The sequence below is a fragment of the Vidua macroura genome, chromosome 20 (genome assembly GCF_024509145.1).
Source record: "Vidua macroura isolate BioBank_ID:100142 chromosome 20, ASM2450914v1, whole genome shotgun sequence".
NCBI lineage: Eukaryota > Metazoa > Chordata > Aves > Passeriformes > Viduidae > Vidua > Vidua macroura.
Genome location: NC_071590.1, coordinates 8320988 through 8347225, shown reverse-complemented (window position 1 = coordinate 8347225; position 26238 = coordinate 8320988). Strand labels below are relative to the sequence as shown.

The following is a 26238-nucleotide window of genomic DNA, read 5'->3' as shown; positions in this document are numbered from 1 at the left end:
GCAGACAGAGGGGGACAAAGGAATGAAATAGTTTCACTTGAATCCTCACAGCTTAACAAAAGCAAAACCAGGCCAGATCTATTGAGGAAAAAAGCAGGAGATAGAAGAAATCTCATTTAACAGTTGCTTTTCCCAGAGAGAAGAGCAGAAAACCAAGTATGCAGCAAACCAGGATCAGGCTGGGATGAAGACAGGCACCGAGGGCATTGCTGTGCCACAGGCAGGAGCACACACAGGATGCTCCTTTCTTGATCATCAAGAAAACACTGTAACAGAGGTGGTCTGCAGGACAAAGAGGAGGCAAAATCCCTGGAACAGCAGCCCATAGCATTTTCCATTCCTTCAAGAAAGGAAGGAGTGGAAGCTGTGCCATACGTTAGCACTTAAGTAGTCCCTACCCTCAGTTTCCCACCATCTGTACTACTCTCTGAAACTCCCCTACTCATTTAATTTATTGCTGTGTGTCTCCGCCAAAATCAAAGACCTAAATATCAGCAATCTTGGTGGGAGGCATCCAGCTGCTCCGGCTCATTGTAGGAACAAACCCTATTTGTGCAAAGTTGCATTGAGAAAGACAGGCAGCAAATCTCCCTAGGAACAACTTCCCATGCTTTCAGATTAGCAGATCAAGCTGCAGGCATTAAGACTTTCCCCCTTCTCTATCTGTGAAATCCAGTGCTTTAGGACACAGAAATGGGTCTTTTCTAACCCTGGAACGAAGCGATTTTGGAAGTGCACGGCTCAGCAGCAGCAGGGGGGCAGTGGCTGAGGGAAGCAGAGCTCAGTCTCGGGGTCATGTTCATGTGCTGTGTGAGATGGGGCTTTTCCTGGGAGGCTGGAGTGCTGGCACCTGGAAATCATGGCTGTGGCAGAGGCACAGCCCCACTCTGGTCACTCATCCAGCACCTTCTCACCTCTGCTTCCTTGCCCATGGGGTGAAGCCAGCAGGATTTCCCTAAGCACGTGGCTATTTGGAAATTTCCAAGCAGAGATTACAGGGAAGAGCTCATTAGAAGCAGCCAGTAATGTAACAGTGACTTCTGTTCTATGGCCACAAACCTGAATCAAAAAGGGAGCATCCTAAAAAATCAGCTCGTAGAGTCATCAGCCTCTCAGAAGCAAATAAGCACAGCTCCCTGCCCTCTTAAAACACCAGATATCAGCTGATAAAAGAGGAGCAATCCTGCAAGCCAAACACCCAGGCTGTACTTGCAAGGCAGGATTTGTAGCCTGGTGCTCTTTGATTTGCTCTGAGAGCGACAGAACAGTAGTCAGAAAAACATGAAGGGGAAGAACATTTTTAATGTTCTGGTGACCCGACTGATGCTGAAAATCCCACCAGACCCAAGACTGCGTACAAGGACTGGGGTGCTGCTGTTGCTCAGACCCCGAGCTGCACTTGGAAGAGCAGACAGAGGGACAGCAGTTCCTCAGTGGGGCTGGGGACACCACAGACCCCAACAGCTCTTGGACTCACTTGGTTCTCAGGGGCTGAAAGAGTCACACAAAAGAAGTCTCATCTCCTTCACAGATCTGACAGCAGATCTGGAATTTGTCATCTCCTTCCCATGCCATCACACAGCTTGGTTCATTTGAAACTTGTTTTATCCTGGCTCAGTTCAGCTCATCTTATTCCTGCACACAACAGCAGCAGCCAAGCGAAGAGGGGACAAACTGGGACCCCTAGTGAGGGGGAAGTGGATGCTGAACAGGCAAGTGGATGCTGAACTGCAAACACAAGGGCTCAGCCCACAACCAAAACACTCCACACACGTCCCCAACCCAGCGTGCAACCTTTCAACCAGCAGCGAGCACGAGGGGATGGAGCTGAGATCCCTGGCAACACCATTAAAATCCCTGTGTTTCTCCTTTATTTTGGGAGAGGCAGAATAATCCTTTTGAACTACCCAAGTGGGGGAGAACCAACATCTGTTCAGATTCAACAGCTTGGGTCTCACTGCTTCAGCTCCAGCTCTTTCCCGGTGGCTGGGGAAGGTCTCTAGCTTTTATTCAAAGGCACTGCCCTCACGCAGGGCCTTTCAGCAGAGGCTCGCAGAGCACCTCACAGACATTTAATTAAATCCTACAGCCTGCCCCGGTGAGGAAGGGATTATAAACAGGCCCCCAGCTCAAGCAGCAGCTCAGGCATCTCTTTCTCTGGTATGGCCGAGGCATTCAGCTCAGTTGCAGGAGTGCAGCAGTCCCGGCTCCACCAAGCTGCTAAATACACATCAAACAGTCTTTGAAGAGCCAGCAGAGCAGAGCAGAGTGACCAGGAGCATCCTCTGATGGGATGGGTAGGGGCCCCTCTCCACTCTCAGAGCCACAGCAAGGAGATGGGTTTAGAGACAACAAATCTGTGTTTTGTTACCCCTCTGCAAATTACACTATACATTTCCAAAGGATGGAATTCCTGGTGACCAATTCATCCACCCAACAGCCCTGGGAGCTTCATAAAATGGAAAAACACCGTTTTTCCTTTCTTTTTTTTTCCCCCCATGCTCACCTATGAAGTGAGACTTCTGCTGGGTGAATTCCATCTATTTAAACAAAAGTAAGTTCAGACATCTGCCTTTGTACAGTGTCAGCTGCGAGAAATGAGCTAACATCCAGATGCAGTGGCATGTCAGGATTAGCCCAGGCTGGGGCAGGAATGCTTCCATGTATGGAAAAATATTGGAGCAGTGAAACCATAAGCTTGGAGCTGAGTGAAGTGAGAGGCCCTGTCAATGAAATTGCAGGCTCAGGTTTAGAGGATTTAGCAGCTCAGATCCGCCATAAGATCCTCAGTGTGTATTACAATAAATTTCACACTTTTTCCAAAAGGGACTCCTATAGCAATGCTGAGAGTCATGAGGGTGAGATCCTGCACCCCTCTGTCTGCTCTGGAAGCCAGGCTGGAACTGCTGGGTACCATTAATGCTCCCCACGCCAGGCACAGCTTCGGGTGTTGATGGAGACATTTTGGCTGTTGCTTGCCCATCCCTGGACTGCTGCCTTCTGCCCAGCAGGATTTATCAAAGCCAGCCCGGAGCTGGAAGGATGAAGCAGCGACAGTTCAAAAGCAAATGCTGAGCTGGATTAGCTTGGCTGGGGAAGCAGTGCCCGCTTCTGCCACTGTCGTGGCAAGGGCAGTGACTGCCAGGGCACGGGGAGAGAGCCAGAGCAGTGTCCCCGTCAGCGTGACACAAATCAAACGGGCTCCTTTGTCAGCATCCTGAGCTAACACTAATGAAGTCATAGCTATGACTTCATCTCTCCACTGGGAATCTCTTGGGAACGAGGGAGAACTAGAATTTCTCTCTCCGGCTCGCTCATGCAGTTGCAATTTGTTGCAGTCGCCTTAAACTCTCTCTTCTGCAAACATTACTTAATTCTCACCCAGATTTTTAAATCCTTGCCCTGAAATGTAAAATAATGTTTCCTTCTCAGCTGTCAAAACCCAGCCTTGCTGAGAACCCTCCTGGTGGGATCTGACTCCTTGTGCCAGCTGCTATCCACTCCCTGGGGTCTCAGGCCACAGCTGAGGATGCCACCAACTATTTTTTAGACCTAAAACATGTAACTAAAATCCGGTTACTCTTGCCAAATTAATTTTAAATAGGGATTTTTGCACCTTTCCTCCATTAAAATATTTTAAAGTCAGGCTGGATTTAGCCACAGTTGCAAAGACAGACAAAATGTTGCTGGAGGACCCTGGAGCTTCCCTCCTTGGCTGGACAGGACAGATTCCAATGCTGCAAAAACAACCCAGCAGTGAATGTCTCACACCACCCTGCCAGGAGATGCATCCAAGAATTGTCCCAGGGTATCCCTGCTGCCTTCCTCAGCACAAGCTGTGGTGAGGGTTTGCTCCCCTCCCATGCACCATTCCTGGTCCCCACAGCTGGAGCAGCACCTAACACTAGGAATGCATCCTTTAGGAACCAGATTCTCTGTGGTGTTTGGGCTCTCCCCACACAGGCAGGGACCCTGCACCCCCACACTGCCCTGTGCCTCGTTGAGGGCTCCCATCCCTTTGTTTTTAGGCCAGAGGGGCTTGCTGAGCCCCAGCGTGGGTTTGATCAGATTGCAGATGCTCAGCTACTGCCCTGATGCAACTGAGCAGTCACTCACTCACACTAAATAAAGACTGTAAATTCTTTACATATTAATTGTTGGTTGCAATTGTTCTCAGTGCTGACAGACAGACGTGAGAATATGCAGAAAACATTCCTGCATCCTTTTAGTTCCACCCTTCCATTAGTTGTGTGTACTCTCTGCCAAATCAATAAGAGACTGCATTTTCCTTGGAAAACTGAGATGATGAAAACGTGATCAGCTGTGAGACAAGGCACTCATGTTGTAATCTGAAATACTCATATAATTCACTTTCCCATGAGAGAATTTAACAGGTCTATCTGCTTACTTGTCAACTCATCCCACTCCCAGCTTCTCCATTGACCCTGTCTTTAATTTACAACCTACGGATTTAACTCTGATTGTGGTTTTTTGCCTACAGAGCATCAGCTGAGAAGCACCAGTTCCAGCCAGCACAGAGGAAGCTGCTCTGCAGTGCTGGAGAAAGCCCCCTCCCCAGAACACCCCCTAGTCCCCCATCTGGGCTCCCACCTCAAGAACAAAGAGGAATTAATGTGCCCAAAGCCCAAGCTGTAATGAATCCAAGCACCCTCCCCAGGCTGGCAGTACTCCCTCCTTTCCCAACCGTTATTATCTGGAGATGGCACAAAGTGATCTGTCTACAAAAACATTTCAAACCTATCGTGCATTACACTGTGATGTGCCATGGAACCAGTTTAGAGAGCACACGCAGCTATAAAGTCGTGATTATTCAGTATTCAAGCCAGCCTGAAAGCTCAGGAGTCAGCTTGTATCTGCTGAAAGCGGGGGGCCTGAAATTATCCGTGAATAGTTCAAAGCTGCAGTTAATTCAACATCTCGACTTTCAAAAGCATAAAAATCACAGATTCCTGGAGCGTGTAAGCTTTTCAAAAATTACAAACTACTAACTGTCAAATCAAAGCAGCAAATAGAAATCCACATGGCTGATAAGACAAATAGTTGCATTTTAAAGAGTAATTAAATATCACTTTGGAATATTTTGCTTGGAACTTGTTTCCCTGATAAAAACAATGGGGAGGGGAAGGAGGAGGAAGCAATCCACGCGCACCAATAAGCTTCTCATCAAACAAATGCTCAGGCAAGCGCTGCTCAAATTTGTCTTGCTGAGTTCAGAGTTCAGCCTGCTGTACCACAGTCTCCCATGCCCTCTTAGTTTCCCTAGATCCTTACATTTCACATCAAACTCTAGCAATAAGGAGGAGGCAATCACTATGTTGAATCTGGATTGCTGGGGAGGAGGGTTGGGACGAGAATCCCCATGGTGTGGCCACTAAAAACTGCAATATCTTCTGATTTGACTTAGATTAAAACCATGTCCCAGCTTCCATGCTGGGAGCATGGCTGAAAAAAATAGGAATGCAAAACACAGGGCTCTACCCAGATGCAATTCAGAAGTGAAACCTTACCCCAGTCCCACACACTCACCCCACTAAGTTCTGCTTTGAAACACTAAAAGTTTGCCCATGAGAAAGGATCAAAAATCTCCAAACTATCCTGGGCTCTTCCAAAACCCAAACCTGCCAGCAATGAACTCACCATGAATTTCACCCAGACTTTCTAGTACTAAGCAATACCTGTGGGCAGCAATACAAAAGGATTGAGTACTGAACAAGGAGACAGCTACTGCATTTCAAACTAAAATGTTATTGAACCACTTGAAGAAGCCACCATCCAAAGGCCACACAAACCTGATGTCAGTTTTTGGGATGGGATGTATACAGAGCTCTGTTCAAGAACCAATCATGTGATCAGCAAACTGCTTGTCCCCACCCTGGAGCCAGGAGGATTTGATAATGGAAAGATGCCCAAGACTTTCAGAGCAGGTCCTAAAACGTGGGCAATTACCCACTGAAGGATGTAATAAACACCACAGCAGACTACACGTCAGCAAGACTTTTAAAATACTAATTCTCCCCCAGGGAAGCACTCAGGCAGGCAACAGTTTGGATATGAGGGGAAATCCAACCTCCACGGACATCAGTGGTGTTTTTGCAGCTCTTGCAGGAGCAGGACACAGTCCCCAGACTGACGCTTATGGGGATTTCACAGAAGGATTAGGGTCTTGGCATGAGAGAGGACTGCTAATTGCATGGAGGGTGACTGCAAAAGCTGTGTAAAACACACACAGCAATAATTTGGAAAAAAAGGCATCAACAACAACAAGAAGAAGTCAAAATGTTTTGGCTTCGATGTCATCTGCACAATGTGGAAATACTGAATAGTTAATTCCTCACTCATAATTGGAGTTCACTGTTGAACGTCTCCAAAATCGCTGGGGAAAACGCTCCATTGTTCTGCAATTTCTTTTGTAAAGCTGTTACGTGTTCAGCCTCTAAAGAATGCATTTTTGGAGAAGAACTATGCACTGATTACTTTACAAAGTAAAGTTCCTTTGCTCAGTCCTGCAACCTGAGAGTAACGAATGAAATTGTCAACCGTGCATTTTTAAACGAACGTTTTCATTTCAACATCTGGATTAAGATGCCACAATGAAAAACAGCGCACAGGCTTCCCTCTGCTCCCTTCATACATCTCCCATTCTTACATTTCAGAACCAGCGAAGTTTCAAAGCAAACAAAGAATCAGTTGGTGCTGCTAATGCCTTGCTTTCTTACTCAATAGCCTGATGTCATGAAAAGACCATATTTTTCAAATCTACAGCTCCGCGAGCCAAAGAGTTCATATACATTCCCACCCCAGAAATATAAAGTCAGGAATACAGCTGAAAGTGATTACTTAGATATTTTTATATGATGAAATTCAAAAGCTGCTTCAAGTGATTTACAAAATCTTCTGTAAGACAAATCCCACATCTGTGCTGACCACTTGCCTCCCAGATCTCAGCAGATGGCAATTTCAAACAGAAAAGTTCTGAGTCCCTGAAAATCAGCGTGTACCTTAAACTGTAATCAAGGGTTTGAAGATTTTTCCTCCACAAAAAAAATTGTGGAGACTAATTCAATGATATGTCTATCTTCTCCCCACCATTTCTTGTACAAAGCCTACCTACAAAATTAGTACTTGGTGTCTTATTAGGAGAGGCTCCCATGGCAGATGATCTTTTCAGATAAAGGGAAAACACTGTCCCAACAAAAGGGAATTTACCAGTGTGAGCAAGAGGAGATCCTCAAATTGTTTTCAGATACTTGACTGAATAATCACAGAAAAACAATCAACATGTTTTGCATTTATTTAAATCCAGAACAGAAGCATCTCAGCCTTCCCAAGAAGAATCTGTACAACACTCAACCAGATGCATAAATACAGCAAAAAAACCACAAAACACGAGAGAGGCAAAGCACAGCCCCAGCGCCACTGCGGAACTGTGTGGATGCACCAAGGAAGTGTCAGGAGAAAATTCAAGATTAAAAATAATGACTGGGCCAAGAAAGTAACAAGTAAAAACAAAAGCAAAGGCAAATAAACAGCAGCAAAAGTTAAACTGCTGCTCCCTCACTGTAGAGCTTTTTCTCCTCCAGGACTCTCTCCCACTCCTATGTGGAGCCATGTGAGAGGATCTACCCAACGGAGAATGTGAATGGTTTATCATTTTTTAGCACAGATGACCAAGATGTCCCAGAGCAACACAGCAGGACAGCACTCCTCCAACAGCCTGTGTGCCATAAGGCCTTGAAAAGCACCCAAATTCACCCTGAGTGTAGGTGGACTCAGCAGCAGGGATGGTGTGGCGCTCACCAGGAGAAGTCTGGGATCCTTCCGACAGCAGGAAGGGAGACGCCTCGCTGTGGGTGCTGGGGGACATCAGGGCATGTAGGCAGATGGGGGCTGTTTACACTACTGAGGCTCTCAGCAGCAATCAGGATATTAAAGCTGTTATTAAATCAACCCTCCAGAACTCCAGCAGATGTCCGTGCAAACAGACAACAACAGGGTGATGTTAAACCAAAACCACGACCAAAACGAAGGCACCGAGCAACGTCTTCTCCCCATTGCTCTGCTCAGTCTCGCCAGGCACTATCAGAAGACAAATCAATTACCAAAAACTACCTGTGGCTGCCCAAATCCAGGCCTGAACAACTTAACTGAGGGACGTGCACCATGAGTTAAAGGCCTCCAATCTCATTTGGCTCATTCTGGTTTTGTCCTTGAAAAAAACCCAGCCAATAATAGGTCTGGCTGCGGCTCAGACAGAGGCATAATGCCATCCTCCTCATTAATCAAAGGCTTTCCCCATGGCCAGATGTTTGCTGACTTGTACTGCTTTCTTTTATTACTGGTTTGGAGGCAAAAATTGCTGTGTGCTGAAGTTACTCCAATTGAACTGGTTGTCCCTGGTAACTGCACCCCGGCATTATTGAGTTACCGAGGCATTCAACGAAGAGTGGCTGTTTGCTTTGACAATTCCATCTACTTTGCCCAATAACCATCAGAGTAAGATGCTAATTTACTTTTAGGACTGTGGGAATTGTACTGCAAACCCAGAAAGGAGCCGAGGTTTTAGGATCTATCAACGTTTGGTGCCCAGAGTTTGGAAGGAGAAATGTAGAAAAATGCAGAGTACGCCAGAGAAGGATAATGACAGATCATATTTTTCAATAACACTGAGCAACAAAAGTGATGCTTTTATACAGGATAGGAAGCCATCATCTCTCCACAAAGCTTTCATGGCCTCAGTAAATAAAGCAACCAACCCACCATGGGAAGAGTTGGCTTGAAAGGACTTCTGGAGGTCTTTGAGCCTGGGCATCACCCACACTCAACCCTGCTGGGCTCCCAGACAAGCCCTGTAACCTGCAAGGATGGGGAGCTGAGAGCTCAGGGACAGAGCTCTCAGTGTTCCCACCCCTCTTGCTGTCTCTACCCTGCCTCTATAACATCCCTTTTTTCCCATAAATCTATATAATTCGCTGGGGTTTAGGAGTATCCCTTAGTGCAAAGGAACCATAACTCAAAAGCACTGCCTACATTCCTCTGATGCTTTTGTTTTAAAACAAATTAAGCCCGTGAGGTTCTGAACATATGCTCGACATCCCCAGCTCTCGCTGGCATGTTTTTGAAAAATAGAAAGTTTGTGCTTTTCTGGGGAGTTAGGTCATTAACCCAGCTATTTAAAAAAAATCAGCCTATTATAGAAGGAAACTTCTAACTGCCTGAGCTACAGGTTATAAATCTCCTGTTTAGAAATCTGATATCCTGACATAATTGCCCTTACAACTTACAAATAGGTTCTCTGTTATCCGTAGATTAAGCTTCCTCCAAAGCCACATCACATCTGCTTCGTTTTGAAAATATACAGCACGAGCTTCAATTACTTTACACTCCACACAAAAATAATCCTGAATTTAACTCAGGGCTTCTTGGAATAAGAGTTTAAGACCCCATAATCTTTTTATTTCATGTTTTCTTGCAATCTAATAGATGGAAGTATTGGCCAGCATGTAAAATTAATGCCACCTTCCACTTCTATGATTTCCCAACCATTTAACTACATTGCAGTGGAATTTTTAAAGCAAATACGGCAAGCAGAAGTCCCACCATCTAAATAATCTGAAATGTTCTGTAGGGAAATGGTCAGCTACTAATTGGAACCACAGTGTTTTCACATCCCTGTAGGAAGAGGGTTTGGTTTAAAAGAAACCTGAGTTAAACTGTAGTTTCTCTGAAGGATGAAGCTTCTGTTGCAGCTCCTCTCATTAATGAAACTGCTCAGATCCCGACCACTTGGGTGAGCTCCCAGTTGCAATCGTCTGGACTTCAAAGGGGCAAACTGGGGGCCTTGGGCAGCATTATCATCCAGGTGCACAGCCTTAAATAAGTGAGAGTTTTTGCAGAACTGGGGGCTTAGTGACAAAAAACGGCGGCAAACAAGGGAAAAAAAGGGCAAATCCGTGTTTCAAAGCTACATCTCTTCTGAGCAGCAGGGACATCACACGGCGCTGCCAGACAACAGCCAACTTTCCCTTAAATTCCTTTACCTAAGGAACGGAGCAGGGCTCAGAGACACATCCTGGGAGATGTCATCCCTCTCATCCCAATACAGCCTCCAGGCGTCCAGACACAGGGGATGCCTGAGGGGGCTCAGCCACCCCCAGCCCTGCAGGTACCAGCGTTATCCCAATCCCAACCAGAGCTGATCCAGAGTCTGCCTGCTGCCTCAAGCACTAGCCAGAAAGATGTTTAGAAATGGCACTGTGGAGCACCATCTTTTCAATTCTTACTCAACTGCTTCCAGAGATTAGATTTGCAAAGAGGCTTTTTTTTTTTTTTTTTCCCTTTTAAGCGCTGCAAGCTCGTTGGGAAGCGGAGGCTCAGCCCGTGCCTTCCTTTTCCTCGCAGCCTGCCCCGTCTGGGTCTTAGCGCGCTTTCTGTCCGTTATCTTTCAGATTAAACTCTACGGATGAGAGGCTGTAACTTGGCGGAGTATCGAACGCAGCAAACGCGAGGAACAAACCCCATCCCACAAACTGGCCGGGCAGCTTCGCCAGCAGCTCCCAGCCGAGCCGGGCTCACTCGCTCCTCAACCACCGCGTGTCCTCCCACGGCTGGCGGGGGCCACGGCTCCTTTCTGTGCCCAAAGCCACACAGGAGCCCACGGGCACCGTGTCTGCTGCCCACGCCGAGGTCTGCTTCCCCCGGGCGCCCACCTGAGTGACGCCGTGCCCGTGTCTGAGCCCGGAGCAGCTGCTCCCCTCACAGCTCACCTGCAGCCCCGCTCCTCGGCGGGGCCCGGCGAGGCCAGCGGCTCCGGCCGCCCGCACAGACCACGATGCCCAGCCCAGGGCTCTCCTCCCGCGGGGCTCCCCCGGTGCCGCGGCTCCCAGGCCCCGCAGGAGCCGGGCCAGACGGCGTCGCCCCGCGGGACAGCAGCCGCCACCTCGCCGGCTCCCCCGGGAACTTTCTGGAAGGCGCCCGGCCCCGGCCGAGCCCCGCGGCCCCCAGACAAAGCCCGGGGCGCGCCCCGCCGCCCCCCGCCCGGCCGCGGCCGCGGGTCTCACCTTGCGGTGCTTGTCGGCGAAGGGCAGCGCCAGCCAGGGCATGGCCCGCACCGCCTCCTGCCACTGCTGCTGCTCCTGCTCCGCCGACACGAAGACGATCTCGAGGCGCTGCCCGCCGGCCGCCGCCGCCTCCCCCCTGAAGCGCCCGTAGAAGGCGGCCAGGCTGGCGCCGAGCTGCGCGCAGGGGCCGCCGAGGCTGCAGCCGAAGTAGAGCCCCACCAGGGAGACCCCGCGGGCGGCCAGCGCCGACACGGCAACCTCCTCGCCGTCGGCGGCCACCAGCACCTCTCCCAGCACGTCGGTGAGCGCGCCCGCCATCCCGCTCCGCTCCCGCTGCGCGCCCGCTCCGCTCCGCGCCCGCCGGCCGCGCACGCCCCGCCCCGCCCCGCCAGGGGGCGCTGCCGCGCCGCGCGGCCCCGCGCCCGCCCCCGCCTCGGGCAGCACCGCCCCGGCCCGGCCCCCCCCACCCCCTCAGAGCCGCGGCCGGCGGAGCCCGGGCACGGAGCGGGGCACGGAGCGGGGCACGGCGGGCAAGGGCTGCACACCGACGGAGCGCACGGTGGGGTGGGGTGCTGGGCTGGCGGGGAATTCTTCCCTGAGAGGGTAAGCGCTGGCGCAGTTTGCTCGGAGAAGCTGTGGGTGTCCCGTCCCTGGAGGGTCCCAGGCCGGGCTGGATGTGGCGCTGAGCAGCCTGCTCCGGTGGAAGGTGTGCCAGGCCCTGGGGGACGTGTGATGGCACACACAGGATCACACAGAACCAGCTAGGATGAGAAAAGACCTTCGAGGTCACGAGTCCAAGCTGTGACAGAACACCGCCTTGTCAAACAGACCGTGGCACTGTGTGCCACCTCCGGGGATGGTGACTCCACCACCTCCCTGGGCAGCCCATTCCAGTGCCCAGTCGCCTTTTCTGTGAAGAACTTATTCCTAATGTCCAGCCTAAACCTCCCCTGGTGCAGTTTAAGACTGTCCTCTTGTCCTGTCGCTGTCAGCAGAGGCTGACCCTCACCTGGCCACCTTTCAGGGAGTGGTAGAGAATTATAAAGTCACCCCTGAGCCTCCTTTTCTCCAGGCTAACCATCCCCAGCTCGCTCAGCCGCTCCTCCCAGGACTCCTTCCATAATGTCCCTTCCAACCCAAACCATTTTGTGACTTCCCACTGGCCCCATGAGGGTAGGTCCAGCCTCCCCAAAGCCCACAGATTTATTCCCTTCTTTTGTTTCCAAAATCGAACATAAACGCATATTTACCCCTATCAAATGCAGGCAGAAAAACCTGAGAGCCAATCCAGAAGCATAAACATAAACTGGGCTGCGTTGAGTTACACCGTCTGGCTGGCTGGGATACAGAAAGGAAATAAAGCAGAGACAGTGACATGCAAACCAGGCTGTAAAATGTATTTGCTCTTTGTAATCAAAGCCTGCAATCTGCAAGCCTGCAGAATTCACTGCGGGATCCTCAGCTGCTCCCGACTGATGTCCGTGCTGCAGAAGAGCCCCAAAACAGCACACTGAAATCTTACTATCTACTGCAATAAACACCTTTGTTTTTACAACCCTTCCTTATTTGGATTCTCGTTACTGTTGTTGCTTTCAATTGTATTTAAAATCGTTGTGTAGCATCCAGAGCCATTAGGGGATGCTTTATAAATACAATTAATTATCATTATTATTATTATTACAGCTTTACAATTTCTCTTTTCTCTTGCCAAGACCTGCTCCCTAGAGGTAGTTCAAAGCAGGAGAAGTTTTGTCTTGTTTTTTATTTGCCGTGCCTTATCTGCCTTAATTAAGTATCTGGATTCTTCAGGGTAGGGAAGCTGTTTTTTAAGTCTGCAACCCTGAACTCAACCAACCCATGCAGCAAGATAAATATTCTTCTGTAAAAATTATATTTATGGCTGCAGTTAATACGTCTGGCCCTGCTTTTAGTGAACAAAGCAGGAGGAAGATGCTCTGAAACACGGAAAAAATTCAAAAGCATTTCTCTCTTAAGGAACAATAAAATAAAATGAGGAAACAACTGTTAATGAAAAAAATTCACAAGGTGAGGTGTGACTGAACTGAAGTTACACCATGAGAGAGCCTAAAATGTGGTGGGTGAGGTGCTGGTTTTGCAGCAGAATCACAGATTCAGGATGCCCATTTGAGAACCAGCTGGAATTAAAGAGTCAGGACAGCATCCCAAGGTTTTTAATAAGCGGTTTCTTGTCCATCTAGACCCAATGCCTATCTGCATTTTTCTAACTCCTATTTATTTTTCATAAGTATGGGTTTTTTTTATATTACACCCTAGTTGACTAGTACATACTATATTTTTCACTTCAGTATTTTTTCAAATATATTTAGTTTATTATATTATATATATATATTAGTTTAATATATTTAGCTTATCTATAAAATAAATTTCATTTCTTTTATTTCAGATATTTATTTTTCAAGTATATTTAGCAAGTATTTTTTTCCAAAAAAAAAAAAAGTGCATATATTTTATATATCTTGTATTATATTTTATAGAATATATAAATAAATATTTATATATTATATATTTGTTGTAATATAATATATTATATACAATATAATATATACAATATATTGTTGTAATATAATATATGTATATATAATATATTTATATATTATATAATATATTATATATTGTAATATAGATATATACTATATGTAGTGTATATATATACATATATATATATGTGCGTTTTTTTATATTATTTTTATATATATATATATATATATGTATGTATGTATGTATGTATGTATGTATATGTATATATAAAATATGTATATTTGGCTAATGATTGGCACATGCTGGGATTTCCTTGCATGTTCAATAGACACCCGGTGCTCATTAGGGTCTTGAAAAATGACAAACACTGACGAAATGGGGCAGGGTTAAAAGTGCCGAGCCCGAGGAGCGGAGACAAGAACCGGCTGGGAAAGGGGATCCGTGTCCCCCCCGGTCCCCGGCCTCGGGCCGCGGGGCTCCGGTGCCATCTGCCGGGGACACCGCGCACGGCAACACCGCGGAGGGAGCGCGGAGAGCGCAGCCAGGGAACAAAAAAAAAAAAAAGGAGGCTCAAAAGGACCCTATGGAGCGCCACAATTCCCTGCGGAGAGATTGCAGCCAGGCGTGGGGCAGTCTGTCCTCGCCGGTACCAAGCGATAGGACAGGAGCAAACGGCCTCGAGCTGCAGCAGGCTGGATATCTGGGAAAGATTCTTCACCAAAAGGGTGGCCGAGCCCTGGAAGAGGCTGTCCAGGGTAGTGGTGGATTCATCATCCCTGGAAGTGTTCAAAAACCATCTGGATGTGGCGCTGAAACAGCAGAGTTACCCTAAAGTATCCACTGATGGCTCTGATCATCTGATCCTATGGTACGACACATATAAAACCTTAATTTGATTGCAAAAGGCTCTTCAGTTTTTAATTCAGCTGCATTCTGAACTCCACGTTGCACTGAGGGCAGTGGATTTTCCACCGTGTGTGGACATCAGGCAGCAGCAAGGTCTCTCAGAGGAAAGGGACACACTTCAAACAGTTCAGTGTTTGACACGAATCCATTGTGTCCTGACGTCCTCCTTGTTGGGCAGCTCTCAGTCACGAGTACATTTGTGGGGTGTATTTTAGCAGCAAGGTGTAGGCTGTGTTTCAGATTATGGACATCCATATCCAGAGAAAGCCCCGGGCAACTATCCCGCCGGGAATCTGCAGAGAAAACAAGGGCTAATTCCGCTCTGCACATGATGCAAGTCAACTGCAATCCTTCTCCTCTCAGCTTTTTTCTTCTGGAGTCACATCAGCATTGCTGAGAACTGCACAGTGTCCCGGCTGCCGAAACCAGCTCCAGCAGGACAGCCCGTCTGCCTGCTCCAGCTGGATCGTGGCTGGTCACACATTAACTCCTTCAAACTGGTCTCTGTTAAGGTATCAGCCTCCCAGAACGCTGCTATGGATTCACTGGATGTCTAAAACAACCGCACGGAATTTGACCCTTCAAATTCCTCCGGCTGGTGTTGCAATCCTGGTAACATCCGGACTGCTGAGGGCAGCTCGTGGTACCTTCGACCCTCCTCATCGTCGGTGGCTCCGAAGATGAGTCCTGCTGAATCCAGCTGGCAATGTCCTTGTCCCTGTCACAGAGGCAGTGCCAGGTCTGTTGTGCCAGTGATGGGGGAGGCCTCAGGGCACCCCTGCTCATCCAGCCAGGTCCTGGAGTGCCCGTTCTGCCACTTTCCAGCAGGACTGGGATCCACGTGTAACCACAGGAACACAAAACAGCGCTTCTGAAAGCGACTAGAGTTGATTTTAAACAACACCAGAAAAACACAAGGAAAGGGATTTCAACCACAGCCCTTCTGTGTGTATTTGGCTCTCTGGGGGCTAGTCCAGAACCCGGCTCCTGGGACTTGGAGAGAACTTTTCTCCCCAAGCTTGTAAAAATGGGCCTTTTTATTTTCAAAGTCCTTTCCCCTCAGGTTTCTGCCCGATTCTCTCCCTGCTCCTCACTAGCGCGGGGTATTGATCTCAGCAGGGTCACCAGTAAACTTCAAAGGGACTGGCACTTGCACTGCTCGTTTAGGACCATGAATAGCACCATCTGAGCCTCATCATTTCCCCTCTGCCTGCACGGGAGATAAGGGCGCGGCAGGAGCCCTCGGCCATCTCGCAGCCAGGCTGGTGACAGTCACACCACCAGCCAGTCATCATCTTTTCCCATAACCATTTCTGTTTCTTCAGAGCTGCCGCTGAAGCACCGTCCCGCACCTACTGGCTACAGAAGAGGAAGGAAAGATCTTTGAGAGGAGCACTTTTTTGTCCGGAAATGCCCTGATTTCATCAGGGCACATAAAATCAGAATGACTGTGACTCACCACCACTACTATACGATTTTTCATGATGTCACATCATATTTGAAGGGACAAGGGGATAAGGGAAACATTAACGAGACAATATATTTCGGGCTGGTGACACCACAGCTATAAGACACCAGAGCAGCAATTAAACAGCTGGAAAACCGAGACCCACTTTCCGCTGCAATTTTCCATGCATTAGCAATAGGTTTGGTTACAGCTGCTTGGTTACGAGTACCTGCACTTAGGTAAAATTTCACTTCTGTAACAACCCAGCCTTTGATCCAAACCAAATCTCATTCTTGCCAGGTGTTGGGCAAGCACAGCCATTCCTCACCCTGCCAGCTGCACTGCTGGCCACCGGCCTGCTGGGTGGCAATCCCTGGATCAGGGACGATCCCTGCTCACGAGGCGTTGGTGAGTGGATGGAGGAGAAGGAGAGGCTGCCCAGGGCCGGCTGCCCTGCACTGCTTCCACGACGCTGATGGCAGAGAGGACATTCCTTTGCTCAGGAACCTCACAGACAGCACTTAGGGGGTCCTAAACCATCGTCTCACAAGGAGTTCCCCCAGTCCATAACCACTACCCGGGGGTCTCTGGACCTCTGGTGACCCCCTGATCAACACGTGTCTCCTCAGGGGATCCCCATCCCAGAGCCGATGAGCGGGAGAGCTCCAGATGTCGCTGAACAAACGGGGGGGGGGGGGGGGTCCCCTGCCCCTTGCACAGCAGATCCCCAAACCACCGACACCAACAGGGGATCCCCCACCCCCAAAATCCCCGCGACGGGCTCTGGCTCTGGCCAACACGCGTGTGCGGGGAATGCCCAGCTGCCGACTCCAGCTGATACCGGAGCGCGGCCGTGCGGGTCCCGCTCCCGTCCGGCCGAGGGTCCCAGCCCCGGCCCGGAGCACGGAGCTGCCCGTGCCGTGCCGAGCCGTGCCGTACCGAGCCGTTCCGCCCCGCCCACAGCCCCGCGGCCCCGGGGGCGGAGGCGGCCGGGCCGTGCCCATAAGGCGGGCGGAGGTGGCCGGGCGGTACCGGCGGCGATGGCGGCAGCGCGGTGCCTGCGGGGCGCCCGGCGCCTCCTGCCCGCGGGCGCACGGCAGGAGTGCTTCGAGCTGGCCCGGCTGGCGGGGCCCGTGGTGAGACCCTAGGCGGGGTGAGGAGGGGAGGGACACGGGGGACACCCGGGGGACACGGTGCCCTCCCGCGGGAGCGCATCCCCGGGACGGGGATCGCGGCGGGGCTCCGCTGTCCGCAGCCGGGCAGCGCTCCCCGGGCGCTCCGGGATGCCGAGGAGGGAGACTTCGGCATCTGCCGGTCCCGTGCCGCCGGGTTTCGGCTGCCTCCAGCCTCCCGGCACGGCTCTGCAACCGGGGATGTGCTTCCCGCCCGCGCCGGGGCCACAGCGTGGTCGGTCCCTCCTCCACTCTCTGTGCCTGGCTGGCGCCCGGATCCTTATTCTTGCCCCAGGCGCTCTTGCTGCTGCCCAGCGTGGTCCCTGCTTCCCTGCAGCACGGCTGTGGAAGAGGAGCGGTGGGCTCGGGGAGGGGGACTAAGTTGCTAAACTGCTCTGTGAAACCAGGCCTGAGCCCTGGCACTGCCACTCACGCCTTGGGTGACAAGTGGCACTCTGCATAGTGCCAGCTCCATAGCTGGCCCTTCCAGCGGGCTCTGGGTGCCCTGTGCCTCGCTGTCCTGAAACCCTCCCTGGACTGGAACTGCCGTTTGCCATTTGTCTGGACCCTCTGGAGGGAAATGGAGCCTTTGGCAGCTGGCACAGACAGCGCTGAGCACGTTTTGCAGAGGCTTCCGCAAAGGGGAACCACGCACCACAGCCCTGGTTCTAGTCACTCGTGTGTGAACGTTTGTGCTTTTAGTCTTCTGCTATATCTGGCAAATAAGTATCAGCTGTTAAACTTCTCAGAGGCACTGTCCCTGACATCAAATGCCTGACCTGCTGTGTTCAGTCAGCAGAAGAAGTCTGGACTATTTTCAGTTTCTGTGGATGAACACATCAAGCCCTCTCAGTCCCCTCAGCTGTCCTGCCTGCAGCACAGCCTGCTCCTCCATGTGCACAGACACCTCCAACCCAAACCTACAGCTGCTGTTTAATGATCATTCCATGATAAACGCTGTGCTGGGATGAAGCTGGAGGTACAGACCCCTCCTGAGGGGATTACTCACAGCAGTGGGTCGAACATGCCTGGGCTTGGCAGCAGGACTGCATCTGCAGGCAGCAGTGGGAGGTCTGCAGAGGAGAAGGGACTGTTCTGCTCTTCCTCTGACCCCTCAGAGCTGGTTTTCCAGCTCTGGGCTCTTGCCGTGCCAACTGCTGTGCGGAAAGGAGCGTGAACAGCTCCCGGGCTTGGTTTCCAGCTGTGCCCACTCCTCAGTGGGTATAAATGTCCCTAACTCCTGCCATCTGTTTCGAGCTGTGCCATGACTCCATGCCCTGGATGCCTGTAAGGGGGAACATCCTCTTGCCAAGGGAAAATGAGGTCTGCAGTGCAATCTCTGCTGCAGCATTCTTACACACTGCTGGCAAGGAACACGCAGACTGGCCTTGGTGTCTCTCCAGGAGGAGAGGATGTTGTGGTTTTGGAGGATAGTTTTCCACAGATGCACGCAAATGTGGAAAAGCACTGGGATGTTTTATTTTCCCTTCTCTACACAGCCTTCATCCTGGAAAAGAGGATTTCTAATGAAGCCCTTAAGCCTCTCTTAAATGGGGTTATCTGGTGGATTGGCTGTGTAACACCAAAATACCACAGGGCAGGTAGATGTTGGCTTTGAAAAACAAAGCTACTGAGAGCCTGCTTGAGTCCTGGAGCTGCCTCCCCTGCCCAGCAGTGTTGGCAAGCAGGGATGAGTTCCCAGGACCTCAGCAGAGCCCTGGCCTCGAGGCGTGGACAGAAACACGAGGAAACCTGAGTTTTCATAGTCCAGCTCCTGGGGGAGGGCTGGTGTTCCACAAGCCCTAACAGGTCCTCACCTCACCATCTCCTTCTCCTCTCATCCTAGTTCTTTGCCCAGCTGCTGGGGTTCCTGATCAGCGTGGTCAGCTCCATCTTCTGTGGCCACCTGGGGAAAGCTGAGCTGGATGCTGTGACCCTGGCTGTGTCCGTACGTATTGCTCCAATTCCCCTTGGGTTTAAAACATATGAATTATGTGTCACCAAAAAATGAAGAACCAAAAAACCCAGACTTGTAGGAATGTAGATGTTTTTGCCCTGAGCACAGGCAGGAGAGGGGAGCTGAGCAGTCAGTGCCTGTGCCAGTGCAAGGCCAGCACCTGAGAGGCTCTGGCCAGCTCCCTGAACCCAGCAGACCTGGGCATGTAGCCAGGAGCAGCACTGTTTGTTGTGGTGCTTTAGATCTTCACCCCTTGCTAGAAGATCCTTTAGTTAACAAGACTGTGTTATTCTGAGAAATAGAGAAGGGCTGGAAAACTTCCCAGAAACTTGTAGCAGAACTGTCTCCCCACCCAGCTGGGAGGGAGGCAGAGCTGTGGGCCAGCCTCCCCTGTCTCTCCTCCAGGTTATCAACGTGACAGGCATCTCCATCGGTGCTGGCTTAGCCTCAGCATGTGACACGCTGATGACCCAGGTCAGTAGCAGCTCCCCCTTTCCCGTGCCTGGAGGTGTTTGCTGGTGGTGTCTCACCTCCTGTGCAGTGTGATCTGAGCACAAAGGGCAGGGCCGTGGCAGCTGCCAGACAGAGCAGGGTTGGGAGCACTCTGGCTGGAGCCTGCTCCTTCCCCAAGGAGCCCTGGGTCATGCCTGGGTGCCAAAGGATTTGCAATCTGCAAGTTACACCCAACCAGCCTGGTATCTGCAGCTGCAAGGCATGGGAAAGGCATTTAGTTGTCCTGAGCGTTTGCCCAGCCCCTCTGGCTCCCTGTGATGCCCACCTTGATCCTCTCTCCTGACCCAGACATATGGCAGCAAGAACCTGAAGCAGGTGGGCACCATCCTGCAGCGGGGCATCCTCATCCTGCTGCTGTTCTGCTTCCCTTGCTGGGCCCTCTTCATCAACACTGAGAGGATCCTCCTGCTCATCCGACAGGACCCCGAGGTCTCCAGGTCAGGGGTGGCATCCAGCCCTTCTGGATCAGGCATTTGCCATGGAGTGTTGAAATTAAGGCTCTCTGGAGCTCGAGTGCAGCGCTGTTTGGCTTGGCTCTTGCTTTGCTGGATCATTAACTGGGGAAACAACTCTCTTTCCAGGTTAACTCAGCTCTACGTGATGATCTTTATTCCAGCACTTCCTGTAAGTCTCTGCTAAAGCTGTTAGAAGCTCTGTGTACCTTAATAACACCAGGGAAAGGAGGGAAGGCTTTTGCTGTGTGCCTCACAGGGCAGGTTTAGGGTTTTACAAGGTGCCCCTTGACCTTGTGCCTTACAGGATGTGCACAGGCCAGCAGCTGCTGGGCCAGCAAACAGGGGCTCTCTCATCTTCCTGTGCAAAGGCTTTTGCTGTGGCCACATAACTTGTGATGGACTTTGGAACCAGGGCCTCCAGGCTCACTCTTAGCCCCAAGATAAAGGCTGGAGCTGTTCCCACACTCACAGCTGCTGGGCTCTGACTCCCCTGAGGCACAGAGCAGTACCCCTGTGGGATAAGGATCTGTAGGGTTATCCTTCCAAGCTTTCCAGGCTTTCTCAAGCTGATGAGGAAGCACTGGAGATTTCCCATTTGGAGACTGATCTGTCTTCCCAATGGGAATGGGATGTGCTTTCTGTCACTCTTGGTTTTGGGTGCTGGCAGTGCTTCAGCTGGAGCACAGGGGTTTTGGAAGAAGGTGGAGGGGGGTTGATCTGCCAGTTTTCAGTGGTCACAGGGTGGTGATGAACTGAATCCTGACTTTTACAGGCGGCGTTTCTGTACCAGCTGCTGACAAGATATTTACTGAGTCAGGTACTGTATAACTGGCCAGCTTCTGGCCATGGGATAAAGGTGGGGAACATGGGGATCTCAGTTCACCGTGTTCCAGGGAGAGCTGGGCTGGGCAATGTGAGATGAGCCAGCCCTGGCTGAACTCATGGGAACCACTCTTATCTGGCTCCATTTCCTACTTCCCAACTCTGTGTTTTATGGGTTGCACCAGCTCCTGAGCTCTGCTTGTCACCTCCTGCATGTCTCACACAGCCCAGCCTCACCTGGAACATGAGCTGCCTTCTTGGCTTTCTCCTTGGGCATTGCTGGAGGTCTCCCTTGTGCTCACTGGATGGGGCTTGGGCTGTGTTTTGGGGAAGCAAATTCCAAAGTTCCTCCTTGGCTTCCAGGAGATCATTATGCCTCAGGTGGTGACAGGGATTGCAGCCAACATCCTCAATGCGGCCATGAACGCCTTCCTCCTCTATGCTCTGAAGCTGGGCATGGTGTAAGTGTGAGCAGGGCTGGGGACAGGCTCTCCCTGGGTGCAGGGGTTTGCTCAGGGCATGAGGGGGTTCCCTGCGTGCCCACTCCTGCCCCCAGTCTGCAAAGCTGAGGCTGGAGGGGTCTGTCCCATATCTGCAGCAAAGTTGCTGTGGGTGCCCTCGGGTCTGTCCTGCTGTGGCTGAGGAGGTGGGCAAGGATGTCACTTGTAACCTGCCTGTCTCTCCCCAGGGGCTCTGCCTGGGCTAACATGGTTTCTCAGTACACCCAGGTCATCCTCCTCGTCCTTTACATGTGGTGGAAGAAGATCCATGTGAAGACCTGGGGAGGTACTGCTCTGTCTTGATCCTTTGGAATAGCAGTGTCTTTGGCATTGTCACCAGCACATGACAAAGGGATTGTCATCCCCTCACAGTGGGAAGATGCTGTAGCCATGTCCTCAAGGCCTTTACTGTAGCTCCAAACACATTCTTGTCAAATATTCTGTCTCAGGAATGCAGCATGGCACAGCAGCAATCCTGGGCTGATTTCCTGTGGGCTGCAGGGGGATTGTCCTCAGAGAGTGGATGTGGCTCCCCTTTAGGGGAGCAGGTGGATAAGGACATGTTCATTCTGCTTCGCCTCCTCCTGCCAGGTTGGAGCAGGCAGTGCCTCGTGGACTGGGGCTCCTTCATCTGGCTGGCAGTGCCTGGCATGGTCATGATGTGTATTGAGTGGTGGACCTTTGAGATTGGGAGCTTCTTGGCTGGTGAGTCCAAATCCTCTTTTCCCTCTGGTTCCTGGTGGCTGCTGCTTGAGCGTGTCCCCAGAGCCCTCTGCCAGCAGCAGCCTCCTCACCTGCAGGGCTGGGTCTGCAGGACACTGCAGGTGTTCCCATCTGTTCCATGGGGACAGGTGCCTCCTTTTCAGCCAGTGAAGGAGGTGACAAATCCTTTGCAGGGCTGATCAGTGTGGTGGAGCTGGGTGCACAATCCGTCATCTACGAGCTCGCCTGTGTCGCGTACATGGTAAGGGCTGGGGGTGTGACACCCTAAACAGCCAGGGAGGAGCCCCAAAGCAGTGGTCCTGTGGATCAGAGCTGAGGTGGGAAGCAGGGGTTGGTAGCAGGCAGGTGATGCCTCACACATCCAGGGTGTGCTGCAGATGGAAAATCCCTTCACTGCAGCAATGCCAGTTTGTCCCCAGTTCCCCACTGGGGAAGAAGAAAATCTCTGCAGGCTCTGCTGGCACTGCAGGCTCTGCTGGCACTCACCCCCTCTTGTCTCCTGCTTCTCAGGTGCCTCTGGGCATCAGCGTGGCTGCGAGTGTCAGAGTGGGGAATGCCTTGGGAGCAGGGAATGTGGAGCAAGCCAAGACCTCCTGCATCACTGCACTGCTGTGCACAGGTCAGTGCAGTCCTGCAGAGCAGAATATAGGGCAATTATCAGCAAATGGTTGTTTCCCTCCCCCAAGGTCAGGGACCTCCCACAGGAACCCATCCCACTTGTTTGGACCCTTTGGCAAGGCAAGATCAGGCAAAATCCTGACTCATCTTTTCTGTTATAAGCCTGGTGCAAAGGCTTTGATACTTAAAAAGGCAGCTTAGTGTTTTGCCCTCACACTCCAGAGGGTAGAGGGAGAGGAAAACAGACTTGTCCTCTGCTGCAGTATCATTTGAGGTTAGTGAAGTCCAGTCCCCACCACATGGAGCCCCTGAGGTCCGGGCCTGGGTCAGGAGCAGGGTGTGCTGCCCTTGAAGAAATTTGACTATTCCTTTTTCTTTCAGGAGTTTTTGCTGTGGTGGTTGCAGCATTGCTGGGGAGCCTAAGGGACATGGTGGGATACATCTTCACCAATGACACGTGGGTTAACAGCTTTCTTTTAAATATTACTGCCTTCTTGGAGGGTGTTATTTATACCCCAGAAGCTGCTGACAGATAAGAGTTCATAAACCCTTATCTCAAAGGTTCCTCCCCATTTCCCAGTGTCCTTGGGCAGCACAGCTGGGATCGGGGAACTGGCATCAGCCTTTGTGGCTGATTGAGGAAGGTATGTGAGAACCAGGGCCCAGGTGGTGCTGCTTCCCCTGATCAGTCCTTCCATCTTCCCAACAGGGAGATTGTCAGCTTGGTGTCCAAAGTGATGCTCATCTTTGGTCCGTTCCACCTGCTGGATGCCACAGCAGTGAGTATTGCAGCACGTGGAGTGACTCCTCTCTGCAGCTTGGGGTGCAAAGCTGCCTGAAGCCCACTCTGGACCTGTGGAAATGATCCAGAGAAGCCAACTGAGAAACTGTCCAAGCAGCTGCTTGTGTTACCTGTAACAGCTCAGTGCCCTCTGTGCTTGTGGCTGCCCCTTGGCATTGCTGCAGACACCCCAGTTTTTCCTCCTCTTTTCCCCTGGCCACAGCTCCAGCTTTTTACTGGTTTATCAAAGCAACACAAGTGAGCAGCTGGGTCTTCAGAGATACCAGGTTCTCCCAGCACACTGGGATACTCAACAGACAGTACCTCTGGCCTGTTTCCTGCTGTCATGTCCTGGGGGAGGCACCTGGGCACTGTGGGGAAGCTCTTTGGGATCTGCTCGGTGTCTGCGTTGCCAGCTGGAGCGAGACGAGCCCCACGCCACGTGCTCCAGAATGTGACTTTGCTCCCTCTTGGCTTGGTGGGACAGTGCTGCGGGTTTCCCTGTCCCCAGGGCTGTGCCATGGCCCAGAGTCCCCTGGCAGTGACCCCTGTGCTCGCTCTCCTCAGGCGACGTGTGGCGGGGTGCTGCGGGGCACGGGCAGGCAGAAGCTGGGCGCCATGGCCAACGCCGTCGGATATTACACCATCGGCTTCCCCATCGGCATCTCCCTGATGTTTGCAGCCAAGATGGGGGTGTTAGGTACGTGTTGCCCTCCAGCTGGCGTGGCATGAGCTGTGTTGAGCAAAGGCTCAGCCCTGGAACTCGTGCCCAGATCTTCCTTTGCATCAGTGGGGCTGGATTGCACACTGCTGTGTTTGGGGCCGCCACTGAGTTGGTCCCAGTAAATCCAGGTTTCCTCCCAGCTTCCCCAGGAGCTGTTTCCAAGTTCTTGGGCTGAAGTCCTTGGGCATTCTGGCAGGGACTGGCAAAGGCAGGTTTTCCTCAAGCTCTCCCTGAAGTAACTTTCCACTGCTGCAGGTCTGTGGGTTGGGATGATCATTTGCATCTCCGTGCAAGCCCTTTCCTTCTTGGCTTTTGTCGTCAGAATGGATTGGAGGAAAGCTGCAGAGGAGGTGAGAACTGTGCTTTTCTCTGGTAGTTCTTGAAAGGTGCTGAGTTAACTCCTGTTTCAGTACAAGACTACAGCCCTCTAGGAGGTGGCAGAACTGAACTGGGGTCTGTCCTTCTCCTGTAGCAGAGGAGCAATTTGGTACTGAGAATGCTTGTCTTGGGAGAGTGGAGGGTTTTTTGGGCTGGGCAGGACACCCTTGCCCTGAGAAGAGCAACTCTTCCCTGTGTTTTTAGGCTCAAGTCCGAGCTGGAATGAAAGAACAAGTGGAAGACGTGAACTCCAGTGGCACAGCTGCTAACAAAACATCTGCTGTGGGTATGCAGCCAGGCCTGACACCAGGCAGGGAGCCCACATTCCCCACCCAACCCCTTCCTTTCCTTCCCAACTGTGGCCACCATGTCTGTCCTGGAGGCTCAGATGGCTGGAAAGGGCACAGTGCTGCCCTGGGCCAGTGGCACTTCTCCTGCACTCAGCAATGGGGTACAAGATACAGCTTGCAGCTGTGTGTCCCAGTGTCCCCAAGCCTTGGGAAAGGACGCTGAGGACTGTCACAGGTGCTTGTGCAGCCTCCCTGCAGCGCTGTGTGTCCCACAGGTTACACCTCCCTTGACGCTGACACCGGGGACACCACGGTCCTGCCTGAGAGCATGGTGATGGGTGACAGGCAGCCTGACCACGAGCTCAGCACGCAGGAGGAGCCTGCTGTTGTCCCTGTCCTTCCCCCTGTGCCGTGGGGGGCCGTGATCCTCCGCCGTGTGCTGGCCGCTGCTGCTGCCATCGCTGTCCTGCTGGTGGGAATCCTGGTCCGGCTCCTGACTGGCAATGGCTAAAGCCAGGGACACTGGGGAACTGTGCACCGAGCAGGAGGGCACGTGGCAATGTCCCAGAGGATGGGGTGGGGAAGGAATTCCCCCGCAGTGCCTTAAGCAAAGTCCCTTTGCACGGTTTCTGGTTAGCTCGCAATGTTTTATATCCCACACACAGAGTTCTTAAAGGGGGTGAGGATGTGGCACCTGGGAAAAAAGGGCATGAGAGCTGGTTCCTCTCCTGCACTGCACTGGGATGGCACTCGTGAGAGGTGGGAGTGTGTCCTGGGGCTGACCCCAGAAGGAGACAGGGTCCTGGTGCTGCTGTCCTGCACTCTGGGGACATTGGACCGTGTCATTTGCTCATGGCAGAGGCTCCTGCTTCCCACAGCAAGTTTCCTCACATGCCAGCCTGTACCAGCATCTTGGGGTGGCAAATGCCACTTGCAGCAGCTGTGGAACAAAATGGATTTTGCTGGAAGATGTCTGACTCTCCTGTTGGGTGCTGGCTGCTGGCCCTGACCCTGCTCTCCCTCTGCAGGGCGGGCACAGGGCCTAAAGCAACTCTTCTTTGCACTTTTGTAAGGTGGGATTTTGATACAATAAAGTTTTCTGAGTAAATGTTAGGCTGTTTAATATGGTGTGAGCGTGACCCTGGTCATTGGCAGGACTGAAAGATTGTGGGTCTGGCCCTGGCCCTGAGGTTTGGGGCTGGCTCCAGTGTTATCACTCTTCCCCTTGGGTACAAAAGCAAGATTTGTTGTTGTCACGGTTGTTGAGCACCGTGGAAGAGGGAGGTTGTGTTGCTGAACCCTACAGAGCCATCAAAGAACTGTCCTATGTCACAATGCAGACAGCCCAGCACCG

The 26238-nt window shown here is 51.6% G+C and overlaps 2 protein-coding genes and 1 long non-coding RNA gene across 4 annotated transcripts in view; 2 read left to right on the top strand and 1 right to left on the bottom strand.

Annotated features, from left to right (window-relative positions):
• The window catches only part of NXN (nucleoredoxin), a 46878-nt gene extending 35452 nt beyond the window's left edge, over positions 1 to 11426 (bottom strand). For both annotated transcript variants that reach the window (XM_053995845.1, XM_053995844.1), the window contains exon 1: positions 11079 to 11426. In XM_053995845.1, the coding sequence (XP_053851820.1) occupies positions 11079 to 11396 (318 nt within the window). In that variant the 5' untranslated portion in view covers positions 11397 to 11426. The remainder of the gene's footprint in view (positions 1 to 11078) is intronic.
• Positions 11427 to 11584: 158 nt separating this feature from the next.
• LOC128817378 (uncharacterized) lies at positions 11585 to 12635 on the top strand. Its single transcript, XR_008440178.1, has 2 exons — positions 11585 to 11637; positions 12344 to 12635. It is a non-coding gene; the product is annotated as an uncharacterized LOC128817378 (long non-coding RNA).
• A 4347-nt stretch (positions 12636 to 16982) lies between these two features.
• LOC128817086 (multidrug and toxin extrusion protein 2-like) lies at positions 16983 to 26168 on the top strand. Its single transcript, XM_053995205.1, has 17 exons — positions 16983 to 17087; positions 18970 to 19071; positions 19486 to 19554; positions 19882 to 20030; positions 20175 to 20217; positions 20821 to 20865; positions 21234 to 21331; positions 21559 to 21656; positions 21962 to 22075; positions 22267 to 22334; positions 22604 to 22712; positions 23093 to 23168; positions 23421 to 23490; positions 24060 to 24192; positions 24472 to 24566; positions 24799 to 24880; positions 25160 to 26168. Exons 1-17 carry the CDS (start codon positions 16992 to 16994, stop codon positions 25393 to 25395), a joined length of 1683 nt encoding a protein of 560 aa, XP_053851180.1. The 5' UTR covers positions 16983 to 16991; the 3' UTR covers positions 25396 to 26168.
• Positions 26169 to 26238: the final 70 nt, after the last annotated feature.